Source organism: Molothrus ater, chromosome 16 (genome assembly GCF_012460135.2).
Source record: "Molothrus ater isolate BHLD 08-10-18 breed brown headed cowbird chromosome 16, BPBGC_Mater_1.1, whole genome shotgun sequence".
Classification (NCBI taxonomy): Eukaryota; Metazoa; Chordata; class Aves; order Passeriformes; family Icteridae; genus Molothrus; species Molothrus ater.
The window spans coordinates 14504150-14531354 of NC_050493.2; the positions used below are offsets into that span (position 1 = coordinate 14504150).

The window sequence follows — 27205 nt, forward strand, 5'->3', positions numbered from 1 at the left end:
CAGCACTTTTTCCCTTTGAATTTGAATAGGGTTTTATTTTCTTTCTTTTTTTATGAACACAGAAAATTTTGACTGTTTTGACATTTAAAACTAAGAGCCCCTGTAATTTGGCAGCTATGTCTCAGTGAAAATATCTAATATCTATATATAAACACATATATTCAAAGAACAAGCCCCAGTGTTTGACAGAGCAGCACACTTGCAAATTTGTTTTGTAGGTCCTTTGTTTTGGCAGTGATAGATGTTCAGATCTGGAACACTTGTCACAGTTTCCAGAATTCTTCTGACCATTTATAATGTACATAAATAATTGAATTGAATAATAATCAGAGGGAAAGTTTAGAAACTCTGCAATTACTGTAGCTGAGGTGCTGGGAAAGACTGGCAAAGGAAATTTAAAAAGCTGCATTAGGGTTACATTAGAGTTCTTGTCTAAAATGTAAAAGCAGATTTAATGTGCCGTCTCCTTTTTCTTAACCCAGTTCAGTCAAACTCTGTCCTCAGCTTCACTCTGAGAGTCAGGCTTGGGGAGAGGGAACTTGAGAGACTGAGAATTCACTTCCAGGGGCACTTCAGCTGCTGGAGAAGGGGCTGAGATCCAGTGGATTTTCAAGACATGCAGGTGCCAATTCCCTGGGAAATCAGTGGGTTCTTTCTAAGAGTTCTGCCTGTCAGGTCCATGTCTGGAGGTGTCTGAATAGTTGGGCAATCTGGCTCACCTCTTGGTTTTAAAAATAATGCAGGGAAGAACCTGTTTTTTTAATGCTTTGGTTTGGGTTCATTTATTTGGGCTTTTGTTTCTTTGTTTGGTTTTTTTTGGGGGGGGTGTGTGAGTGGGTTGTTTGTTTGTTTGTTTGTTTTGTTTGGTTTGGTTTTTGTTTTTTTTTTCTTCTCTGCCCCACCCAAACTTTTGGTGAAATTTAAGACTGGCATGAGTTGATCTCTTCTGCAATTGGGTCCCCAACCACATTTTAACCTTTGAATCTGGTTCAGAACTGATGCAAGCACCTGGAGTTCTGTGAAGGCCAGCAGAGTGGTGGTGAGATCCTCGCTGTAGGGTCAGGCTGAGTTAGCAGTTTAGAGGAACAGCACAGGGTTTCTTTCCTTGTGTGAGCAGTGTTATTGATGAGGGAGACAGAAGGAATGCTCACAGGATGTAAAGCAGTTAAATGGAGGATGTAAAATGAAATGGGTTTGATCTGTCACTGCATTCATCTTGCTTGTTATGATCAGTAACTTGGGGCTGGTGTTGTTTTCTGTCACATTCCCCTTAGGTGGGATCCAGATAATGGTGGTAACTTTTGCCACACTCAGAGCTGAGTTTGATATTATATCAGGAGCAGCACAAGCAGGTTATTCTAAGGATATCACAGCATCCCAGTCTGGGATGGGTGGGAAGGGATCTTAAATCCCATCCTGTTCCACCCCCTTCCACTATCCCAGCCTGGCCTTGGGCACTGCCAGGGATCCAGGGGGCAGCCTGTGCCAGGCCCTCCCCACCCTCAGAGGGAAGAATTTCTCCCCAATATCCCATCTAACCCTGCCCTCTGGCAGTGGGGAGCCCTTGGGGAAGACAAAGCAGGGTGTGCAGCTGAGAGCAGGGCAGGCAGGGCAGTCCTTGCCAGCAGGGAGGGCACTGCCACAGTCCCAAAGCAGCAGCAGAGCAGCTCAGTGAGGGTGGCCAGTTGGCAAATGTGGGGGATGAGGAAGGGCAAGATGAAGGGCAGAAAGCCAAGGCAGGGGCAGGACCCAGGGGCAGCCCAGTGATCAGCCAGGGGGTCTGGTGTGATGAAACAGGGCTGAGCTGGAGCCACAGTCAGTGCAGGTGAGGGGGTGAGGCCAGGCAGAGGTAGAGCTGCTCTGCAGCTTGTCCAGGACCAAGGGAAATGTCTCAGCTTCCCAGAGCTCCTTTTCCAGCAGCCCCATGTGAGGTTAAACACCTGAGCTTGTGTCAGACCTGGCCTTGAACACTGCAGCCAAACCCCTGCAAGGCCCATCCAGCCCTGGCATTCATTTCACACAGAACAACTAGAATTTAGCTTGTACTCATCTCCTTTATTATTGGAAAAAAGTAGTTGTTTTCAGCAGGGCTTCAGCTTGATTCTGCATTTATTGCTTTATCATGATATGGCAGAACAGGATAATGTTGTTGGAGAGCTATTAGGAGCCACCTTGTAAGCAGCCCCTCATAAACCAGTTTTATCTCCCTTACACAGCCAGGGTGGTTGGGAAATGAATGTGTTGACTCACACTGAGGCATCTCATTTTTCTTGGCATTCACAATCACTTGGGCTAACCTTGTATTAGTAATTATATTACCATGATCCTCATCTCATTGCAGCTTAGCCTTACAGCTGCCTTACACAACAAAAACATCCAGGCACAACAGAGTCATTCTACCTTAACAAATAGATGATGTGGGTACTTTCCCTTCCATCTTGTAAACACAGGCTCCATCACCTTTTTGTCAAAATCAGCAGGTTCTTTATGTTAACACCCTGTTGACTCAGCTCACTGGTGTCAGGGAGAATTCTCAACCACAAGATGTTCCACTTGTATTGCAACAAAATGAATTCTTTATAGAACTTGGTCTTGAAATCTTCAATGGTGAGGATTCTTTGACTCCCAGGTAGTACATGTTGCTGTTTAATTATCCCTAGAGTTGTAAAGCTTTTCATTAAGTCTCATTTAAATTATTCTCTCTCCAATTTTTGTGTTCCCAGAAGGAATGGAAAATGATTTATTCTGTGTCTTAGTGTTTTAAACTCTCAGTATTTTTACAAACTGGAAGATAAAATTACCAATATACCATGGTCAAATCCTTCCTTGCCCTTTGATGGCTTTTTTCTCTCTTTGATCCTGTATTTCTTCAGGGGAAAATCCCTGACAAAATCCACATTTGCCATCCAGAGTGGTGCTGAAGTGCTGGACATTCTACTACTGGGACACTTACCCTGCATCAGCACGGTCTGCCTGAAAGTAGGGATTGATTTCCAAAACTTGTAAAGTATTTTTAGTTCAGTTACTGGCCCCAGAAGTTATTTTTAAGTAGGAGGTGCCTTGATCTGCAAATTGTCATTGAAATGCTTTTGATTCTTTACCTGTCTTCCTTAAATAGGTGCCTGTGATTGCCATTGCTGTTCCATGGGTGTTTTGATCTTTTTGAGGCAATGGTGCTGACATCAGCATTGGAAATTGCCCTTTTCTTCCCTCTCTGGGTTGTTCAAGGACGTTGTGGATCCTGGGATCCCAACCCAGCACTTCACCTGCTGGGCCAGGGCACTTGGGCACCTCCCCAGCTCCACTGGAGCTGCCCACATGACTGCACTGAGATGATGGCCTCAGCACTATTTAAAAATACACCACTTTTATTGCTGGGTGGGAAATGGATAAAGGAAAAGGACTGTAAGAAAGTCAAATTAATGTCTCCACTTAAAGAATGGACAAAGGCCTGATCAACCACTCATGAAGGAATAGGTTTTGTGCCACTTCCTTACAGAAATGCCAATTTATCCCCCAAAATGTGGTGCAGTACAATATTTGGAGAAGCTGAGGAAACCTATAAAATCTTTTTATGATTATAACGATTTTGTTACACAGTAGTTGAATTTTTCTATATCTGCATTGCTCCAAAGGTGATCCTGGTAATACAAATCACCTGTGACCAAATGTTTTCATTGACCCTGGGTCAAAGCAACTGCATCTGTGTGAATGTAATTACAACAGCATTTAGCCCTGTTATTTTAATATAGCTTAAAAAAACCGCATTAATTGTAAAAATCACCACATATTTCCTACAGGAATGTTTTTTTGACACCAGAGCTGAGTTTGGGGTTTGCTTGGCTCCAGGTGCTCTCCCTGTTGGGCTGATGCCAAGGCTGTGGCCAGCAGTGCTGTGCCCAACAACCACCAGATGGCCCCTGAATTCCTCCTTTTTTTTTTCCTGCCAGGCATTTAATGAGTTCCTGAAACAAGATTAAAATCTCTTGTACTTAATGAACCCTCTGCCTCGACTCAAGAAAGGCTTAAAAATAAACTAAGGCAATTAGAGATGGAGTTAAACTTAGCACACAGAGACAGGAGGCCAAGATTCCTGTTTGTGCCACCAGCCCAGCACACAGCATTTGGAATAGATGGAAGATCCCAAGGAAATGTTTTTCTAGCATGGGTGGCTGGCAGCTGGCACAGAGCCTGTGTTTCTGGCCTCCTCTTCATCTTCCCACATGGTGCCAGGGAAAGCAAACGGGGGGATTGCTGGCACAGCACTTTGCTGGAGTAGCTGCTTCCTGCTGTCCCTGGCTGTGGGCACAAATCCCAGGAGCTGAGGCTCAGCATGGCACAGATCTGACCTGAGGATCTGCCTTAAGAGGCAAGCAGAGAGTCCAGGCCTGACCTGTCTGTGTTACAAACACCTCCCTCCACACAGGGGGAGTTTGCTCTCCATGGATGTGTTTACAAAAAGACTGGATGGTTCATTTGATGGTTTAATGGAGGTGTAAGGGCATGGGTTGGACTCACTGATCTTTAAGGTCTCCTCCAGCCTGGTCATTCTGTGAATTCATCCTGTGAATTCTGTGTTCCCAGAGTCATGAATGTTAGGGAAGCATTCTTAGGGCAGGTTGTACTTCCCATCCTCTGTGGAGGGATGGAAGGTAAGAAAATAAAGATAGTGCAGAAGGTAGTCCCACACCTGAGGAGTTGCAGCTGTACTAATCATCAAAGACTAGGAACAGGCCTGCCCTTAATAGGCCACAGCTGTGTCCAGCAAGAGGAAGAGTGCTACCAAAGAGTGGGTTAGCTGGGTGAGGGGAGAGTTGGGGTTTGGTGGCTGTGTTGTGAGGAAGGAGTCAGTGCTGCAAGGAGATGCCCATGAGAAATCATCAAGAAGGGATGGAGCTTTGCAATAAGATGACAACAATCCTTGTGCTCCTCTCCCCAGTTCAGCTTACACCACCACAGCAGGTCCAAGAGCCACACAGTAAAGCTGCTTTCATAACCTTTGGCTGCTTTCAGAGGTTTTCCAGCCCGATTGCTGTAGAAATGCTCAGAACCAGGAAATTCACCTGTGCTGAATGCAACAGGGTCACCAAAAAGCCATGGAGACCCTTCCATGTGAACATGGAGAGGCACTCTGATGGCTCCCAGGTTTGTGCTTTTTCCAGCTGTGGGAGGAATTGAAGAGCCAGGGAGTCACAAAGCAATGAGATCTTGCAGTGCTGTTTCTCTGACTGCAGTTTGGAAAGGCCCCAGGATAATGTGAGATATTTAATCCTTTATAGTCCTCGGCATATCTTGGAAGTGATTAAAATGAGTTTAGGCTTATTCCTCAATACACTCCTGCCTGAGTTTGACAGATGGGAACATTGGTTGCTGTTGCTTAAGGGAAAGGTTAATACAAGGAAAAGGAGCAGAGTTTCCAGGATTCCATGCATGAGCTTGCTGCCAGTAGAGGTCCTGAATACTCCTCCATTCACATTAGCAGGATGTTCACATTAAACTTGAAGACAATAATGTAAAATGTCCACGAGCCAAATTCTATTTCTAATCCCAGAGATGGCAGGAGGACACAAAACCATATCTGAGCTTTTTGTCTCCTCAGGTCCTGCAGTGTGCCAGGCTGCCCTGGGTTTGCAATGGCTCTGAACAAGTGCCAGTCACGTTTAATTACACAGAGAAACAAACACTTTCTGCTGTGATTCTCTCTTGGAACCAAAATAGAATTCCCAACTCCTGGCCTTCCCTCAGGGCTGTGATCACTGATGCTACTTGTAGATGAAAGGAGGCTGAACCTGCCCCTCTGTTGTTCCAAGGGGATGTACAGGTTTGTCTGTTAAAGGAACTGCAGGATTTAAATTACACTCCTGGTTTTCCTCGTGACTTCTTGTTCAGCATTGACTTAGGCTGGGCTCATGTTCCAAATCTCAGCACATGGGGATAATCTTGGTCACAACTTGTAAACACATTATTCCACAAATACTCATTATGGGGCATTCTTCTCAGTGGCAAGGAATGGAATTCAGGGCTTTACCCGAGATTATGGAGTGGAAGAATTGTGCAGTTATTTTTATTTGGCAAACACAGAGCTCTGCCCAGCTCAGTGCCAAGCACCTGGAGTTCCCATCAGCTTCAGGGAGCACTGTAAGCACTTAGAAGTTCTCAGGATCACACAGCCCCAAACTCACAGGTCTGAAGGGTTGTCTTGAGGGTGTTTTATAGCTGGAGGGAAGAGCACAGAGCCTGTGACAAACTGGATACAATCCATTTTAATTGGAAGCTGACAGTCTGTAGAACAAGCCACTTTAGCTCTGCTAAAACTTTCTGATAAAGCAGCTGAGCAGAGTTTCCTCCCCTAGACCCTTTAATTTCCTTTATTTCTTTGGGGATTTCCATAGAGTATCAGGGGAAATGATAAATAAAAAAGATAAATAGATGGGAAGAAAAAATGAGGTTTTCCCCAAGGTGATAAATATGTGGTGAATCATAGAACCAATCCCAAATGGTTTGGGTTGGAAGGGACCTTAAGGAATCTCTAGTTCCACCCCACTGGGAATCTCCTGTTGTATCCAAGCAGAGCCATTCCCATCAGATTTAAACCCAGCTTGGAGCATGTTCCAAATGCCAGCCTAGATTTCAGATGGCTGAGGACCAATTCCATGCTCTGTCCCAGCATTTCCAGATGAGCAGGTGCAATTCCCTTCCCTGGGAGGGTCTGGAAGTGCTGACACATTTCATGTGTGAGGCAGGCTGGAACCCTTTGAAGAGCAAGTGGAAGATGCAGACAGGATCATGCTGAGGGGGCTGGGAGGCCACAACACTTTCAGGATTCAGAAAAGGAAGAGAGGTTAATTTTGAAAGTTTATTGATTATCTTATACTCTTCCTCTTCAGAGCACTTTACAGAGTCTTGATAATGAATCCAGCTAGACAGGGACCAGGATAAGGAAATCTTATCCTCACTTTACTGTTCCACAGAGAAATCCTTCATTCCAGAGCCAGGACTGAGGCACAAGTTCCCCATTCCCAGTCTTATGCTCACATGAAATGTGTAAGTAATTAAACTTCCTTTACTCATTTCAGCTGCTTCTCATTAACCAGGAGTATAAACTCATTAGAGGAGGAACTTTTTGTTACATGTGCTCAGAACACCAGCACAATGAGGCTGGGAATCCTTCTGAGCCTCTCCAAGTGTTACTGGAGTGTAAACACCAATCATGGAAAAGGCACTTCTCATTTTTAATGATTATGGCTTGGAAAGCAAACAAACTCAAATAAGACTCAGTGTTGCTTTGGTTTAAATTTTAATGCAATTCTCAGGTCAGTGTTTACCTGAGCTGAGCCTTTTAAAGAAAATTTTCCTTCTTCTAAAAAATAAAGAAGAAATTACATGTAAATAAAAAAGCTGTTTGTTACAGATTATTTGAATGGATTTTTTAATTTGTTGAATTTGGACCAAAAAATTTTGATCCTGTGTGATCCACAGCATCTTTCTGCTAACAAATGCTATGGACCAGATTTATCCACATCTTTGATAGATGAGCCATTAACTCCAGTGAAGCAGCTGAGAATTCCCTTAGTGCAGTTAAGAGGTTTTATTCTTCATACCCAAGACTAAGAATAATTGTCCAGAGCAAGAAAACTGTCAGCAAAGACATTTTGTTTATTATTATATTTTTAACTTAAATTCTCATGATCTGGAGTGCCCTAAGTGAATTGAAAACTATGGAGATCAGAGCAAATAATGCTCCATTACACAGCTCCCTGAATCCCTGCAGCCTCCCTTGGCAGAGTTATCTGCTTTAGAGCACCATAATTCCTCCATTTGAGCAATCTGAGCTTCATCCACATCAGAAATTTCAATGCCATCTTGCCCCCATCATGTTTTTCAGATCCATAACCTCAGCATGATGCTCAGAAAGGCAGTGGTGCCACAGAGTGACTCTGCTACAGAAATGCATTTACAAAAAGGCCCTTCAGACCATTAAACATCACTTGTACTCTCCTTTTTGTGAGGAAAAGTCAACTTCCTAATTCCAGGGTGTTCTGCCAGTTGCATGCAGGAACTGCAGATCCTCTCCTCATTCTCACCCCTTGCTCCCACTTTGCAGTGATAAAGCAGTTTTTTGAATGGTTTCAGGGTTTATTCCACACTTTAATGTGGAGTTTCAAATCATCTAACAGATGGCATTGTCATCATTTTTCCTTCCCCACAGAATGAAAATGAACAAACACTTGACATTTCCAATATGTCTTCATCTCATGCAAGAATTTTTAGAAGCCATGGAATAGTGATAATCTGCTTTGCTTTAGATGGCCAGAATTGTTAAATGTGTCCTAAAAATCCTGCATTTCCCACATGACTGTGTGGAAAATGGGGATATAACCACACAATCATCATGGTTATGTCCTGTACCAGGAGCTCTGAGCAGGGCAGAGCATGGAATGCCAGAGCAGCTGTGCAATGAGAGGGGAAGGTTCATTAGAGAAATGAGCTGAGCTGCTCCAGCACTTAGAAATCAGCTCACATTTACAAACCCACAGCAGATGCATCCTTTGGCAAAAGAGTTCTGCAGTCAGTAATTTGCCATTCATCAGGGATTGCCTCTTAAATCTGGGATCCAAGCTAGGGTGCAGATGACATAGGGGGATAAATTTAGACAGGGCTGAAAACAATTATTTTGATTAAACCTCCAGCCAATGAGAATGACAGTATTGCTATTCCTCCCCTTGCCCCTCACTCACCCCTCTGTGGTGAAGGAGGAGGTTTTGTGAGTTTAACCTCTCTTCCTTTTCCATGCAGGGCATGTTTGGATGGAGCTTTTGCTGCTGCAGGGTCTGTCCAGTGGAGCAGGGAGGGTATTTGGGTGGAACATGCTGCCTTGCTTCCATGTTAGTGTTGGAAAAGGTGCTGGGAGGGAAATATTGATGTTTTATTTACCTTAAAGGGAGAGATTGTGTCTATTAAAGTAAAAAATTGGTTTTTCCTTAGCCTATCCTGCCACTGGGACAACTCCTTGGACTGGATGAGTTCATTCTGCTGGGAAACCTTTGTGAAGTTCTCCTAAACTTGGTCATTCCAGCCTCTCACAGCTTTGGCATTGTTTCCCAGTCTTTGAAACTCTTTGTCCAATCTAACATGGATGTGTAGGAAGAGTAATGTTAACTACTCTTTTAAAAAACATCAACAAAGCATCATTTAACCACTCTGAGCTGTTTTATTAGAAAGAAAGTGATCTTAATCTTGGCTGGCAATCTTGTGCCTACTAGGCCTTGGCTTGCTGTTATCATAAACAGCTCTGCTTTAAAATAATAATAGTATGGAGGTAAATTTCCACTTATTAAAATGAGTTTTTAATGAATAGTAGCTTCCTTTGGGATTATCATGGATATTTCACTGTGGTTGCTGCTCCTCCTTGCACTGGTGTTATGTGAGAGTTAAAAAGGCCAGAGCTGGGGATGGAGGGGGGTTGGGAAACTGAGCTGAAGGGCTGGAATTTGTAATGACATAAACTATAATTGCAAAATAAAATAGCAAGAATTTGGGAATAGGAAATTTTATCTTATTTACTCTTTGGTAATTGTTGGCACTTGACTGCAATCAGCTGCAAGCCTATCTCTGAGTGACAGCACAATTCCAGCTAGAGCAACCAAAAATAGCCCAGCATTTCAGTAATTTTGGGCTTTTTATAACCTAATACTTCACAAATAAAAGCCAGTGTAACGTGGGCAGATTGAACTCTCCTCTGCAGACTGGGGTAAACTGGGCAGTGCTGTGGGAAGCCGTACCCAGAAAGCCCCACTTGTATCTTTCTTCAGCTATTCTTGTCCAGAATTAAACTGGATTAGCTCAATTTTTGTTCATTACTCTTAATATTTCAGAATTTATTCAAGCTCTACACTTAGATTCCTGTTGGGGTGAGGAGGCTGCCAGAGGGAGGAGAGGGAAGGTCCAACCTTCACCAGAACTTCAGTCAGAAAGAACCTTAATGAGTAAATTTATCTGATTTGGGTCAGAAAACCTGCTGGGCTAGGGAAGTTTGGAATAGTTGGAGATTTCCTGCTGAAACATTACTTACAGATCCTGTTTATGTCATCAGCTCTTAAATTGATCCCCACACCCTTGCTGAGGGAGGAGGGAAGGATCCTTTTCCAGGATATAGGGGAAGGTCACTTTTCCCTCATGGTCCCAGAGTTTCTCCCAAGGTCTCTTCCTCAGGGGATTTCAGTGGAGGGGTCAAAGCCCTGAGGAATTCTGTTGGCACCCCAGGGTATGAATTAATACAAATCTGCAGCAGCACACACATTTTCACGGCTGTTTTGCCTTTATTGCTAATTTACAGTTTTATTTGGTGCCAAAAAACTGGGTGACACATTAGAGCTGCTTTAGTTTGAGTCCTTATTAAACCATTTTAAGAAGTTGTCTGTTCTGAGGACCAGCACAAAAGTCAAGCTACATTAACTTGTCAAGTGGATTAGTTGTGAAACACACTTTTGGACATTTTAATTCAGAATTAAAGTGACTGTAATTGGATTTAGCTTACTTTGCTTTCAGAGTAAATTCAGGTAAATCAAATTAAGGTTCATTCAATGTAGAGGTGTGGGCAGAAATCCTCATTATGGGCTACATGGAGCAACTGAAAACAGGAGGCCAGGTTGGATGGGGCTTGGAGCAGCCTGGTCCAGTGGAAGTTGTCCCTGCCTATGGGAGAGGATGGAAGAAAATGAGTTTTAAGGCCCCTTCCAAGCCAAACCTTCCATGGTTCTGTGATGGTAACTATTGAGGAGCAGTACTGGAGAATCTTTGGGATTTTAGGGGCTTGCTGGTTAATTTACCAAAGAAATGTCAGGGGCAGGAAGTTGAATATAGATAGGAAGAAGAACACAGCCAATAATTACAGCTGCAGCATCTGTGGAAGGACAAAAAACTACAAATCCACAATTCAAGCTTAAAGTTGTGTCTTGAACAGTTCTCTTAAAGGAGAGGGAATTTGCATCCTAAATAACCAACTATCAATGCTGAAGTAAAGAAAGGAGGTGAGTTCCCTTAACTGTGACCTCATCTCTGAAATTAGGGATGTTAGGTGAAGCAGAAAATAATGAGTTTTCACACTATCAGGTTTGTTTGAGGGCTTTTCAGTGATTAAAAAAAACCCCAAACACTGAGTCTTGAATACAGAATAAATTCAATCACACTTTTCCAGCTGTGACTGTGTAATCTTCCATTCACCAGGCAGTGTGTGACTAAATGAGGACCCAGGTGACAGCTGTCCAAGAAAACCTGCAGTGCTCAGGCAGGTGTCACTGATGGAAAAACCTGGCTTTTATGGCTCATTCTCCCTCTTTGATAAATGCTCTCTGGGTGTTAAATGCCCCTCCTGTGATGGCAATGAATATAATTAATTCCTGATGATGAATACACTTCCAGTAATCCAAGTGACTTTCATTTTAATACTGTCTTTTTTTTTTGGACAGGAAGCCTCTTTTTTGCCAGCTATTTCCACATTGCCTGGATCCTGCAGTGTGAAAAAGGAGATGCTGCTGCTGACCATTTGGCTGGCAAGTTGTGGCCAAGTGGCCACGGATCAGTGTGAGGGGCAGGTGCCTGACAAGGTGCTGGGAGCAGCCAACATCTACCAGGCCCTCGTGACGTGGCTGCTGTCCCTGGTGAGTGCAGCCACCAAAGGCTCTGTGTTTGGGCCTCCACTGAATACATAATCACCCCTGAAATCTCCTTTTTTTCCACCCAACAGCTACAAAACAGTGGCTGAACAAAGTGGAAATTATGTTTTAATTCACCTCAGAGTCTGTAAATAAAAGTCTCGCCGGAGCTGGTGGAGCTGGGTTGTGTCTGGAGTTTCTGAAGAAGTGAAAGATTGTTGAGCAGGATTTTCAGTTGTTGGAAGTGACTGCTGGCTGTTAGGCTTTGTCCTTGGCAGTGGACACAGGTTCCTGGTTTTCACCACTTGTTCTACATAAGAACAGACCACTCCTGATAGTCAGGAGTGCTGTGAACAAGTGAGGGGCGCCTTAATTGTCCTTTGGTTCACATGTTTTTCTCCTCTAAAGAAACCACCCCATCCCCTCTCCTTCCCATCCATATTACCCTTTATTCCCTAGGGAAAACAGTGTATTTTCCCTCCCCAGTGTATATTTTTCCTTCCCACCCTGCTCAGTGGCCTTATTCTTTTCCCTGGGGAAGACTCTGGGATACCAATACTGATCCACACAGTCAAGGTAGATTTCACCCTGAGCAGCCAGGCTTTTAAATCACTTAAACTCCACTTAAACACAATTAATTGTTAATGATGTTCGTGCTTGCATTAAAACATTGCTAACATTCTTTAGTGTTAGCTCAGTGCTAATGAAAATTGCCACTGGAACAGCCCTGCATCCTGAATTTTCCTTTCAGACTTGTTAGATTGTGACCAGCTGCAGTGTGAGCTCTCTTCCTTTGTGTTGTTACCATTTAAAAAACCACAACTGAGCTCTGACTTGTAGCAATTCTCTCTGAGCCTGAAAGGGTTCCTCAGCTTCCAGGGCTGTGTCACTCTGCTGGGTGTAGGCTCACATGGTCAGATGGATTTTGTGCCCAAGAAAAACTGGAGTAAAATCCACCTGTTTATTCTACACAGGCTCTGAAATGGCTGTTGGATAGCAATGAAGAAGTTTGCATTTCTTTCACTGAAAGAATTGGATGTGGTGGTGTTTGCAGGGGTCCCAGGATGAGGGAAGAGACAAGAATGTTGACTCCATGTTTCAGAAGGCTGGTTTATTATTTTATGATATATATATTATTAAAACTATACTAAAAGAATAGAAGAAAGGATTTCATCAGAAAGCTAGCAAACAAAGGAAGAAAAATGGAATGATAACAAAATCCTGTGACTGCCCAAGACAGTCCAGACAGCTGGGCTGTGATTGGCCATTAATTAGAAACAACCACATGAGCCCAATCCCAGATGCACCTGTTGCATTCCACAGCAGCAGATAACCATTGGTTACATTTTGTTCCTGAGGCCTCTCAGCTTCTCAGGAGGAAAAATCCTAAGGAAAGGATTTTTCATAAAACATGTCTGTGACAATTGGGAATGTTGAAGCATTTTTAGACCAAATTCTCATCTGGTAATCCATGCAATTCCATGGACTGGCTTGTGTAAATCAGCATTTCCTTGCTGATTCCAGTGGAGCTGTGCTGGAGCAGTGGTCCCCTGGATGGTGCAGAATTCCCCATGGGAATCCAGTGGAGGACTTGGTGCTGGTGTTTTGAATGATCCAGCTGAGCTGTGCAGCAGTTTGAAAATCCAGCCTGGCCCTGTGTTAAGTACATGTTTTTAAAGCCTTTATCTCCCTGTAAATGCAGAAAATAGAGCTGGTGAAACTGGTGGAAGTCAGAGCTTGCAAGTCCTCATGGTGAAAATAAATCCCATGGCTTATCAAAAGCATTGTGTTATTCCTATTTCATTTGGTCTTTATTGATTTTTCTACTGGCTAGTAATCTACTAATGAAAGCAGAGTTCTCCCTGGCTTGTTGTGAGGCTCTACTCAAAAGCAACAGAGCAAGTTAAAGGGTTTTTTTCAGTCCATCTAAAAATGGAATTGTGTTCCAATGGATTTCCAGGTGCCTCCTTTGAAGAGGAAGGATGGTCCCAAAGCTCCATTTGAGGTGGTGGGGCTGCAGCAGGCCTGGACAGAGGAAGGCTTGGCCCTCTACGCCTGCCTGGTGGCACCAGAGGAACCTTCAGCCCAGAGCTGCCCCCAGAGCCACGAGGCAGCAGTGAGTAGCAGCATTTACACCTGGTAGTTGTGCAGGCACTGCTGTGCACTGAGCACCAGGCTGGCTGTGCCAATTCAAGCTGAAATCCCAGCAGGGCAGGACAGAGCAGTGGAAGAGCTGCCCAGACTGGGATGGGGAACAGCCCAGTGAGGGATTGCTTTTACAGCTGATTGCCAACCCAAGCTGCCCTCACTTGTGCTGCACTTAGGTTATGGCATCTCACTGTGATGGAGGGAATTTTAACATCTGCATTGTCTCACCCTTCACATGAGACTGAAAACAAAATAAAAATTTTAAAATGCCTCTTAGTTGCCCCATCTCTGAGTCAGAAAAGGGCATAATCCAACAATGCTGCTTTTAGGTTATGTGCAGACCAGAAACCAGCTCTCTGTGGCATCATTTTTTGTCAATTGTTCATTAGCTGTAACCTCACACTGCAGAAATTGAGCTGCATTTGGAGGAGACACATCTTTTGGCACCTATTCTGGTTTTTCCTCCTTTATTTTAACCATGTGAAGAGTGTGGCCCAGGAGGAGGAACTATTTTAATTTGACTGCCAGGAGCTGAGGCCTGGAAGCAGGACATGAGCCTGTGCCCTCAGCTTTGGTGGGGCCCAGAGCCTGAGCTGTGCAATAAAACTGGCAGGTCCTGCACACAGGCTGGGATTGGCACATGTGATGTGAAACATGATATAAACTGTGAGCACATGTGATGTAAAACATGATATGAACTGCTGTCCTGAACACAAAGCTGTGAAATTGCAGGTCTGCACTCTGCTGTGTTGGTTCTGTCCTTCACAGAGCTGGTTTGATACAGGCTGAAGCATCTTGTACCTGTTTCTTTTTTTGGAGACAGCTTTTTAGGTAGTATTGCCACTCTTGCCTGGTGTAAATACCTGTTTTACCTGAGCAGTGTGGCCATGGGGATGTGGGGAGCAGCAATCCCTGTGTCCCCCAAATCTGAGAGCCACTTGCTTCAATAACTGCCCTGTGGCTGAGGAACCTTGAGGAGCTGCCCTGTGCTCTGCTGAGGCTGCTGAGTTCCTCTCAGGTGGCTCAAAGGAACTTCTGTGGCTTCAGTGGATTTTCTGCTCTGGTTTTGCCTGTTTCATCCCCAGGTGTCTGTGTTCTACCTGCTGGCCACACCATGGGGAGCCTAAATGGATCAGGATGTGTGAACATGGTTTTAAAACACACTTCAGCATCCCCTTCACTTGCAGCTGCTGCCTGGGAGCAGCAAAAATTGAATTTCCCATGTTGTATCACAAAACCTGGAGTTTCACAGCTGTGGCTCCAATGCTCCTGAAAATAAATAATGGATGCTGGCACCAAATGTCATGATTAAAACACTAGCAAAAAAGCCCAGCCCAAAACAATGAGCAGCTTTTCCACTAGTGATTGAGCAGCCCTGGGCAGACAAGGACTGCCCAGGGCTGCTGGGCTGGACAAGGACTTAGTGTTGGCAATTGAATTCAACCAGAATGTGATAAATAATAAAAGATACACAGATGACAGTGAAAGTGGCCAGTAATTAAGAAATTGATGGCTCAGAGCCCCCTTTTGGGGCTGGAAATGGACTCTGGGCTCTACACATTAGTATTAAAATATCATTTGTCATCATGATTAACATTTACAGATATTTGGTCTTTTTTCTATAATCCAAAAAAAAGTAGCTTAAGGTCTTCCTAAATTCTTATAAATTCTCCCTAAATTCTTATATGAATTCAAGGTGTTTCCTCTGTGGAGCAAAGGGAATGGAGGGACAGAGCCTGACCTGCTCTCTGCTGATTCCAGTTGAGAGCTTGGCCAAAGCACCAAAATTATTGAGCTCTGTTTATGCTCAAAATATTTCCCCAGAACAGAATGAACTTTTGGAGTTGTGGGCTCGGGCTGCCCCGAGTGTTTGGTTGGAGCTGGGAAGGGTTAAATCACATCCTGGTGGAACAAACTGTGCAGTTTCTCCAGTCCTTCTCATGGAATCACAGAATGGTTTGGATTGGAAGGGGCCCTTCAAGATTATCCACTCCAAATCCCTGCAAGAAGCTGGGACAGCCAGTGTGAGAAATGAACTTGTAAAGAATTCTTAAAGCATATTTTATCTAAAGGACATTAGGTACTGGGCTAAAACTCTTAAAAAGCATTTCTCAGTATACAACTTGCTTGTTTATATTCATTGGTAATGCAGTAGCAATAGCCATTGTTGGTTTGGGTTGAATTACCATTGGAGCATTGTAAGTAAGAGCTGAAATAATCAGTTCTTCATTACAATTTGTTGAGATGATAGTTGGGAAAACTGAAAGTCTAAGAATTCTGTTACTGTTGTTGTCTATACTTAGAAAGTCTTGTCTTTGTTGTAAAGTGTTAGTAACTCTTGTGGGAATGCATTCATGGTAAAAGTCTTTTAAAAAATATATTAATTTGGAAGTTGCCAGTTCACATTGTGAACAACAACCTTCCACCATCCCAGGCTGCTCCAAGCCCTGTCCAGCCTGGCCTTGGGCACTGCCAGGGATCCAGGGGCAGCCCCAGCTGCTCTGGGCACCCTGTGCCAGGGCCTGCCCACCCTGATCATGACAAACTTCTGAGCTCAGCTCACAGCAGTGACATTTCAGGTGTTGGGGCAGCTCTTCCAAGCAGGACTTGGGTTTCCTGTCCCTCATGAGAGGCTCTTTGTGCTAGCACTGACTTGTGTCAATCTTTTTTTCCTGAGGCATTTCTAGAGCTGCTGCTTTCCCCAGCAGAAATCAGAGCTGGGAGGAACAACACAAGTTGGGATGTCAGCCCCAGCAGAGACAAGGAAAATGACAGCAAGTCTCTCTGTTCCTGCCCTTGGGCAGCTTCAGCTGCTGTGGAGAGAAATGTGGACTTTATTCTTCACACTGCAGCCCTCAGTCTCTCACTGTCCTGTCAATGTGCAAGTTTTCAGTGGCTGAATTGAAAAACAACATCCTGTTGGGGCACTTACTGGTTCTTGTTCCAGTTGTCTCCTGTGGCCACAAAAAGACACTTTTCAGGCCTCACCTTTAAAATATGATTGCAATTCCAGGTGCTTTGTTGCATCTGTTTGCTATAAGAATTTAGGGAGACCTTAAGCTACTTTTTTTGGATTATGCAAAAAAGACCCAGTATCTGTAAATGTTAACCATGATGACAAATGATATGTTAATACTGATGTGTAGAGCCCAGCATCCATTTCCAGCCCCAAAAGGGGGCTCTGAGCCATCAATTTCTTAATTACTGGCCACTTCACTGTCATCTGTGTATCTTTTATTATTTATCACATTCTGCTTCTCTGCCCCAAGGTCTAATAGTTATAAATAGAATTATAATAGTGGCTTCTCTAGGCAAAAGCTCCTGTTCTTTGCACATCAAGAAGTCTTTTGGCTTATTCAGCTGGGATGGCATCTAGTCCTATATCCCAGTGGTTCTGCTATGTTTCCTCTCATTTTTATCAGCTTTTTTTGGGGTGATTTTATTTCTGTCCTCCTCCAAAGAGCTGCTAGAAGTGAGACAGATTTCAACATCCCTGCCTGGTCTTAGTTTCTTGTTGTCAGAAGAAATGCCAGAACACTCACCTCCTGTAATTCCTGTGTGCTGATGGACAGGCTGTCAGATGGGAATTAGATTTGTACATGGGAATGAGATTTGTGCAGCCTCTGCTCTCTGCCAGGCATTCCCAGTTACCCCACTGGCACTGTGGGCAGCTCTGGGGCTCCTCTCTGTGCCTCCATCACTTCATTTTCTGGAGGCTCAGAGGAGCTCCCAATCTCTGGCTTTTGATTTGGGCTTTTCCTCCTTGAGCTTCACTTTTTAGGTGCAATAATCACAGAGTGATGGAATATCCTGAGTGGGGAGGGACCCCCAGGGATCACTCAGTCCCACCCCTGTTCCTGCACAGACCCCCCAACACTCCCACCCTGTGCCTGGGCACTGTCCAAGCTCTCCTGGAGCTCTGGCAGCCTCGGGGCTGTGCCCATTCCCTGGGGAGCCTGGGCAGTGCCAGCACCCTCTGGGGATGAACCTTTCCCAAAATCCAGCCTGACCTGCCCTGGCCCAGCTCCAGCCATTCCCTGTCCCAGAGATCAGAGCTGCCCTGGGGAGGAGCTGCAGCCCCCCCTGAGCTCTGCCCTCAGTCTCCTTCTCCAGCTGAACAATCCAAGTGCCCTCAGCTGCTCCTCAGACCCTTCCCCATGCCCAGGCTCCCTCCTCTGGACACCAACAGCTTTAGATCCTTCTGATCTTGTGGCACCCACAGCTGCCCCAGATCTGAGATGAGGCTGCAGCAGTTCCTTCACTTCCCTCTGAGTTACTGGTAGAGAGATGTTCTGCACAGTTGTTGAGTCTGTTAATTTCTAGTTAGGTCTCCTTGAGGTCACTGGTTTTATTCTCTGAAAGTCCTGCTAATTAAGAACCAACCTGAAGAACAATGAGGCTTAGAGGGGAGGTTAAATGATAGAAAACTGTAGTTTAGCAGTGCAGTATTCAATATTAATGTATCAGTATTAATATTAGCCTCAATCTTTAAAAAAATCACAGAATGGTTTGGGTTGGAAGGGACCTTAAAGGTCATCTCATTCCAACCCTCTGCCATGGGCAGGGACAGCTTGCACTGGGCCAGACTGCTCAGTGCTCTCTGCACCCTGGCATTGAACACTTCCACACCTGTTTTCATTCATATCCCTGAGAAAGTCTTTGGAAGTTAATGTTTCATTGTGTTGGGCTGCTCCATGGTCCTGGTTATGGGCTTTTCTCTCCCTCTGAGGGTGGTGGGATCTGCTTTGGAGCAGGGTTTGTGAGTTGATGGATGGGATGAGATGGGATGAAGGGTACAGGGTGTCACACCAGGGGTTGGTTTGGAGAATCTGAGGGCAGCTTCTGGGGTGGCTGTGGGCAGAGGAGCAGCTGCTGCAGGTGCAAGGTACAGACAGAGTTTCTGAAACTATCACCAAAGCTTTTTAACCACTGGCTCTTTACAGACTGCAGAACATCTCCAGGGAACATCCAGCTTTTACCAGAAGATTTCTGCTTTTCTGACCTCTACATGGCTTCCAGATCTTATTTGGTGGAGAGATCAACTGGCCAGTCACTTCCAAAAGCAGCTGTGCCCACTTGTTCCTGCAATTCCCTCTGTCCTGCTCAGTAATATCATTACTGTTAATCCTGACCCTCAGGTACTGTACACAAATGCCTGGACTTCTGGTCATTTTTTGATCAGGTGCAGTAAAAGTTGTTTTTCCAGTGTTAACAGATATTCTCATTGCTTTAGCAAAGGATTTAAACGGAGTTTGAAAACAAATGTTTCTAATATTAGAATATTCTGTGATTCAGTTCTGTGATTTTAATATCTGTGGATTTTCAGGGAAGTGAGCTCCAAGGACACAGCACCTCTCCAGATCAAGTGCTTCCAATCTCTTGCCTGCCTGGAAATGTCTGCAGGAGCACTCACTGCTGTCCAGAAGCAGAATAATAATTAACCTTTCACTTCTGTCAGATTAGCAAGTGCTCCACAACAAATATTCCACCAATGAAATGTTACAAGAATTCCTTATACTAATTGGAGGAATTTATTCCTTGAGGGCACCCAATGTTGCTTTTAGCCCTTTACCAGCCTTTCCTACCTTGGTGTAAATATTTAGGGTGGGTTTTCAAAGCAGCACTGAATATGACCTGATTTCTATACCTTTTGAGGGAATCTTTTGTTTATTTCTTTCCCACAGCAGCACCAGCCTTTGGCCAATTGTGGTATTTTCCCAGTATTTGTAGATGAACAAAACCCTTGAGACACAATTCCAGGGAATGGCAAAGCCTGCAATTCTTGTTCACAATGAAGTTTTAATTTTGAAAATGATGTAGCATGAGAACTTTTCTGCCATTTCACCCAGATTTGGGGATTACCATGACTCTGTGAGAATCAATGCCATGAAAGCTTAGGGGTTTAGCAGTGCACTTAGCAATTTGCCTAAAGGTTTATCCCACTTGTGTGCAGGAAAAGGAGGCTTAGTGTTGTTGATTTGCAGTCACTGTGGCTTTCAAGCAGAAGCAAGAGCCATAAAGAGTCTGACTACTCGTAAAAGATAAATCTGCTCCATGCTTTTAAGGCATAAAATAAGGCAGCATTTAAAACAGCCAGGGCTTTTATGCAAATCCCTTATTAGAGGAATTATAAATCATTAGGAATTGAACAGCAAGATAGCAGGCACTTTCTGGGGGTGGATCTTTGCCTTGATGCCATGGAAAACATGATGTCAGTTTAAAAACCACATTCTCTTCCCAAGTTCAAGTGCTCTGTGCCCCCCAGGCCTGAGTGAGGCTGAGACCACGATGTGTTGTGGCTTTTTCACAGAGCTATGGAATCACAGCATGGTTTGGGTTGGGAGGGACCTTAAAGCCCATCCTGTTCCACCCCTGCTATGGCAGGGACACCTCCCACTGTCCCAGGCTGCTCCAAGCCCTGCCCAGCCTGGCCTTGGACACTGCCAGGGTGGAACAGCCACATTTTCATAGCTGGTTAGGCAGCAAGGCTGATTTCCAAAGCAGGGCTCAATGAGCCACTCTCTCAGCAGGCAGCAGCTCACCCTGATGTCTGCCCTGGAGCTTTGCAAAGTGCTACCAACTGAGAATGTTCCCAAGTGTCATTAAAATACAACCAAAAAGTGCTGCATACAGAACTCAGTATCATCTCCTTTTAACTTCTTTGGTCTGAAGGTTTGGTACAAGGCCAGTGATCCATGCTTTGCTCTTTGTACATTTGTATTTGTTTTGAGGCAGTGTGTACAAAACTAAGCAGCCAAAGAAGCTGTGCCCACGTGGTGGAGGAGCATGCAGTGAGTGAATCCCTGCTTTTGTTCCAGGTAGATCAGAGTCTGAGAGAGAAATCCTGGCAGGATGGTGGAAAAAAATGGGTAGAAATGGAGACAGAGGGAAGCTGTTGTGTACTGAGCAGCTCTGTGTGTGATCTGGGGAGCAATTGCCAGCAGTAATTGTAATAACCTTTATGCTTTTTGTTTGTTAGTGCATGAGCCAATGTCTTGTTTTCAGTCAATTTGTCTGCTGGATTTTCTGCCTGTTCTGGACCTCAAACAGATTGCTTTGCCTGTGCTGGTTTTGGAGGCATTTTTATGAGTGCTGTGCAATGAGCCCATTAACCTACAGCAATTCACTGCTGATAGGAGCAGCAGCTCACAATGCAGTCATTAAAGCCCAGCTTGGGCTGGGAGTGACACCATCCCTGTGGAAGCTGCTAACTGCAAGGTCCCCTGTCAGCAGAAAGAGGATTTCTTCATTTTAGCATAAAATAAAAGTACTTCTGCTGCTAAGCCTCAGGATGCAAGCACTCACCTTAGGGATACAGACAGCACACACAGACCAAGTGTTGATGCTGCTTTTCCTCAGCCTCTTTGGTCCATGCTGGAGTTCTCTTCCTCTCCCTCAGTTCTTCTGGACATTGGGACATTTGCCCAAAAGGTTCAGCTTTTGGTGGTCATCTTCCAGAGCATCTCCTTGAAATCCCAGCCTGTGCAGGTGCCTGCCAGGACAGAGGAGTCAGGGCACAGCAGCATTTCCAGGGAGCTTTTAAGGAAGAACGGGAACCTCCATCCCTCCTCCTCTGTCCACAGACATCCCCAAGTCAAGATGAAGGAGATTTTTTACTTTAAGTCCCAGAAAATTGATTTTGTTGCACCTCCTGATGATCAGTTCCCCTCGTGCTGCTCCTTTAGTAGCTTCCCTGCTCTGGCACAAAGTTTGTGTGGGTTTTTCAAATAGCAGTGATTAAGGGCAGGTCTACACAAAGTTTCCTCCTTACTTTTTGCTTAAGCAAAGCTCCATTTTTTTTTTTTTTCCCTGGCTAGTTGTAGATAAGAATCCCAGAACTGGATCCAGGGAGCTGAATTTGCCCCAGTATTGTAACCCAGGCCTGCTGAAAATGCCCAGCAGCACAAGACTGACCTAACAGCAAGGCTGATGTGTGGCAGGGGGCTGGCAGAAAGTAGAGCAGTTCTTTCATGTGGAATTTCAGATTTCTGGGCTTTGCCTGCTGGAGTTGATGTTAATTGTGTTGCCATAGGAGCTCTCACACACAGAAGCTTTGAAAGTTGCACACTTTATTTCACATTCTGAAATAACCATGTTGGATACATGAAGAGCTGACCATTGCTGCTGGAATTTGAAATCCCCAAAGAAAAGAAAGCAGCCCCAGATGCAGCACTTGTTGCTCTGTGCACTTGAGGCACAGGTTTGGAGCTGAGATTCCCAAGCTCTGTGTGCAGCCTCTGAAGAGGCAGTGGGAGGCACTTGCAGAGGATCTTTCAGCTCTGTGAGTCTGTGTTTGAGATGAGCTCAGTGAGAACACTGAGCTCTCTGGGCTCTGAGTGCTGTGACATTATTTCATTGACAAGCACCATGGCCTTGGCCCTGCTGAGTTGCCTTCAGCATCTTCCACTGTCTTTTGCTGTAACAACTTTTAATTTCAGTGCTGAGGGAGGCTTGCTCAGGGAGCTGCTGCTCATCACCACATCAGCTTTTCCCCCAGCTCTGCAGTGGCTGTGTGGGCACTGCCTTTCACACATCCCCAGCTGTAGCCACTGGGCTTTGCTGTGGGTCTGTGCCTGTGCTGGGGCAGTTATGGTTTGATTTGGGGTTATTGCCCCATGTGTTCTCTCTCATTTCATGCTGTGTGAGCAGCACCCAAGCTGGGCCATGTTTTGGGATGGAAATGCTGCCTGACCTCCCTGGAGAATTTGCTCAGCTCCCAGATTTAATTCCCCACATTGCTGTGAGCTCCCAGCTTCAGTTCACAGCCCAGGGCTGTGCTTTCCTTCTCCAAAGCTTGAAAGATCTGATTGTTGTGCAGCTGAACTGGGCATTAGGGAGGGATAAAACACCCAGGACAGCTCCTCCACATGGGCTCATGTAAGAGTGTTGGGGGTAGCATGGTTGGGATGGACACAGAGATCTCTGCAGCCAGGTCAGGAACTTGGGGTTCATTGCAAAGGGCCTGGGGCAGGGCCCTGCTGGGAGCTGCAGCCACAGCTCAGAGCAGGCCTGAGAGAAGAGAGGGGCAGAGAGGATGAGAGGGTAAGAGCATAAAAGCATAAGAGAGTAAAAGGGGTAAGAGAATAAACAGGGCAAGAGGCAAGAGCTAAGAGAGCGAGGTTCCCGTTCCAATACAATAAATCTTCTTCTGTGTTGAATATTCCAATTCTCACTAACCAATCTAGTACAAGATACAAATCCTATAGCATTTACATACAGCCTATAAGAATCATCACATTACCACACTGTGTTACATTTTAAACCCTATAAACTCCTCTTTGGGGCCCTTCTGCCAAGCTGTAGGGTCTGCTCTGACCCTTGGAGCTGTCTGCAAGCAGAGGGTGCTGTTCCATCAAAAGGGGATCACCTTCAGCTGGCCATGCCATTGTTTTCCCATTGTTCAGTAACTGAGTTATCTCAAAGCTTACTTTCATTTCAATCTCACTTATAGTTTCCATATTCTCAAAATCTTTTGCAGGCAATCATATTTATAAGGCTTTCCTGTTTCATCTTCCCCAACAGGCTCACCCAAAGCAGAGGTGGCAGGATGAGTCCTGCAGCACTGGCAGTGCCAGCCATGGAGCCAGCACTCAGCTCTGGTACATCCAGGCTGAAGCTGCCAAGCAGGAGCTTCAAAAGGACAGGCTCATCCTGCCCTCTGCTTTCAGACCTTGCCTGTGTCTTCTCTTTATCTGAGTCTGTGAAAAGGCTCAGGTCTTGCCTGGCTGGCAGCCTGAGTGTGCAGTGCAGCCAGCTCACATTGTACCAGCAGCTTGGGTGAGAGCACATCTGGCTGGAGATTCCACATGGATAAGGCTTGTTTGGGGGAGAAATGTTTGTCCTGGCACTTCATCTATTTACTTTTATAGAAAATAATCCATAGCTGCAGCCCAGAATGGCTGTATCTTCAGGAGGCAGAAGGTGACATCTTGGCCCTGGCTGAATCCTGCTGCAGTCTGGCATTTATTTTCATGGAGCCAGGAGTTCAGGCAGCCACTGGCATTTGTAAATAAACCCCCCTAAGCTTTAGGAGGAAGGACTACACTGATGTCTCCCACAGCTGGCACAAAGATGAAGGCACAGCTTGGAGAGGAATAAAACATTAGAGATTTTCATTCTTCCTAAAATTTGACAGCTCACATTTAGATTGTGTCCATCACTCATTATTCCTGAAAAGAGCAGCTTTAAAGAACTCTCAAGCTGCTGAGCTTTGCCATTGGTGCTGCTGGCCACAAAGGCTGGGAGCTGCTCTCTCATTCTGTTTTCTGTGGTTTAAGATCTCCCCAATCCAGAAGGGGAGCAAGGGGAAGTGAGATCCATTTCAAACTGCTTGAAATCCAGTGAACTGTCTGTCTTCCTTGCTGAGCCCTCTCTATCCCAGACTTTTTGCTGCCTGTGGTGCCTCCACTTGTCATGCTTTTTATAAGCTACAAGAACATAGAATTTGCTGGGTGATTGGTTGATGATTTATCATCATGGTTTGTATTTTTGTTTGGTTTTTTTGGGGGGGTTAGTTCTATGTTTGTTTGGGGGTGGTTGTGGAGTGATGATGACAGTTGGTTATTGTTTTTGGTACTAGGAAATATAGAGGAAGGTTAATTGAAAGTGTATTGATGACAGATGATTTAGATAACGTAGGGATATATGGTTTAATTATTTGACAAAAAAAGTCAAAATAAAAAAAATGGATGCATAAAATGAAATTTAAATACTAGTACCTGGTAAATGATAAAATAATTAATATGTCTGGCAACCTGTACTAAATTCTGCAGCCATCTGAAGAGAACATGCACAGTGGGGAGGGAAGATGTGCAGGGAACACACTCAGCATTGTGTTCATCTGGGTTCTACCAGGAAAATTCTGCTCCTGCACAGGGCAGCAGGGAGAGGAGAGAGTTTGAGAGTGATGTGCCTCATTCAGGGGCAGGATCTGGTGAATGCCATCACACATGAGCCTTGCTGAGTGAGAGAGAGAGAGAGGGAAGTGCTTTCTCTGCTGGTCCTGATGTGCTGAGCAGGGCTGGCAGGGAGAGGTTACCTGAGCACAGAGCTCCCCCCTGGCTCTGCAGGGACTGACTACAAGTGCAGCATCCTTCTCTGAGGGGTTTGCTGTTGTCTCACAGAGATAATGGCTGAGCAGAACTTTGCCTTGTGTGTGAGATGAGATTGTGGAGTACATGGGGATGCTTCCTGCAGTTTCTGTTTTCCTGCTGGGACTGGGAACAGCCTGGAAGACTCCTTGCAACTCAGAAGACTCTCTCAGATCACCTGACAGCAAAAGCTCTTCCTTTGTTGTCAGAGATGGGAACAGAAAACACTGGAAGCACAAAGAGGGGATCACAGGCTTGGTCATATTTCTGTGTGACAGTTAAATATTCATGGCTTTGCTGCAGCTCCAGTCTCCTCTGAAATGTGCTTGTTCTTCTTTCTGCTGAGGATTTTACTGCACATTTTTGTTCTCCTGTGAGTTTCCTTCCCTTCCCAGAACTGTCTGCCTTCATCTGGGTAATATTATCTGAACCAAAGCAGGAGCTTGGGGTTTCTTTTAAATGCTTTTGGAAAAACTGGTGGGTGTTCAATCCTAGCTGTGGCACAAAGTGGTCTTTTCCAGTGTCTTAAGGTGGCAGAAGCTGGAATTTGTCACCCAAACCAAATAAGGATAAATTGGCAAAAAGGAATAACTAAAACCAGGAGTTTATGGATGTGCCCTCCCTCCCTGCTCACCCTGATCATGGCAGTGTGGATGGAGAGGATGTCAGTGCTGTAAGGAGCCCTGGAGACACACATGGGGATGGTTATGGTTCATGAGTCTGGGCTTTGAAACCTGTCACAGCAGAAGTCAGAGCATCCCTGGGGCTGTGCAGCTGCTGTGGCTGAGTGCAGGGAGCCTTCCTCCCTGGGAGGAGGCTTTTCCCAGGAGATGGGAGGTTGGTACAGGGCTCAGAGCCTCACTGGAGAGGTGTTTTCAGGTAGGGATCAAAGGCTGGGCTGCCTCTTCACCATTCTGAGGGCTTGGGGAGTCTCCTCTCCTCCCACCAGGGGACAGCTCAGCACTCAGAGCTGATGCTTCCACAGGCTTGGGAAAGGATTTACAGCTGCTGTGATGTTGGAGGAGTGACAGGAACCAGCCCTGAGGTGAAATTCTCACACCCACCCTCTTGTGGAACATTAAAAGTAGCATCAAAGTATCATAAACAGAAATAGTGTCCAAATTCTTTCAGTAGGAGAAGGCTCCTGCAGAGGGTCTCCCTCTCTTTTTGTGTCCAAAAGGGCTCAGCTCAGTATTAGAACAAGTGGCTCCGTGCAATTCTCTCCTACCTCACAGGGAAAGTGACTTTCTGCCTGTTTTTTCCTGCTGATGGCACAGGAAGGCTGTGTCAGGAGCTCTCCACTGGGATGTTGTAGCCAGGCTGGACAAAGCAGGGTGCTCATCCTGCAGCCACCTGTCTGTTTTCTGATTCATGAGGAGAAGGATTTTCTGGGAGAAATAAAACTTTTCAAGCTCTGTTTTCTGTTGGCTTGTGAACTCCTATTCAGGTTGGCTGTTGAAAAACAGATGTGACAGATGACAGCAACAATTCCCACAGGCCTTGCTTCCCTTGTGTGGTCACAGCCCTGCTGTGGCCTTGGAACAGCATCCTGGGACCACCATGGATCCACAGCTTACACCAGGGTGCTCCCCTTGGATTTTCCAGCCTGTATTTCCAGCCTGGATTCCCCCTGGATTTTCCTCCCTGGATTTTCCTTGGATTTTCCAGCCTGGATTTCCACCCTGGATTCCCCTTGGATTTTCCCCTTGGATTTTCCAGCCTGGATTTTCCTTGGATTTTCCAGCCTGGATTTCCACCTGGAATCCCCTTGGATTTTCCAGCCTGGATTTTCTTTGGATTTTCCAGCCTGGATTTCCACCCTGGAATCCCCTTGGATTTTACCCTTGGATTTTCCAGCCTGGATTTCCACTCTGGATTCCCCTTGGATTTTCCAGCCTGGATTTCCACCCTGGATTCCCCTTGGATTTTTGCCTTGGATTTTCCACCCTGTGCCCTGGAGTTGGATGATTATCCTGCAGGTTTCTATGGAAATAGAGGCTGGTGCTGGTTTGAGCACATTTGTCTCTTCTTTTCCTTCTGGAGCATTCATTGACAGGAGGTTTGTTCAAGGAACAGCTGGAAGAAATAGAAAATTGGGATTTTGCTGCATTCCCACTCTGTAGGGCTTGTCTGGGCTCACTGCACTGTGCCACTGCTGCAGATGGGAGCTGGCATCATGCACTGGGAATGGGGAAGATCCCTTTCCTTAAATCTGCTTTTCCTCTGATGATATTTTCCACAGCAACCAAGTGTAATGTCAGCAGTGGAGGCTGGGGATTGATGCATTGCAGGACAGAATGCACAGATCCACTG

The 27205-nt window shown here is 45.2% G+C and overlaps 1 protein-coding gene across 1 annotated transcript in view; it reads left to right on the forward strand.

Moving 5' to 3' along the window:
- DNAAF8 (dynein axonemal assembly factor 8) overlaps positions 1–27205 on the forward strand; it is a 99580-nt gene that overhangs the window by 18030 nt on the left and 54345 nt on the right. The window contains exons 11-13 of the mRNA XM_054516600.1: positions 11469–11660; positions 13615–13770; positions 18746–18940. Of these exons, the coding sequence (XP_054372575.1) occupies positions 11469–11660; positions 13615–13770; positions 18746–18940 (543 nt within the window). The remainder of the gene's footprint in view (positions 1–11468; positions 11661–13614; positions 13771–18745; positions 18941–27205) is intronic.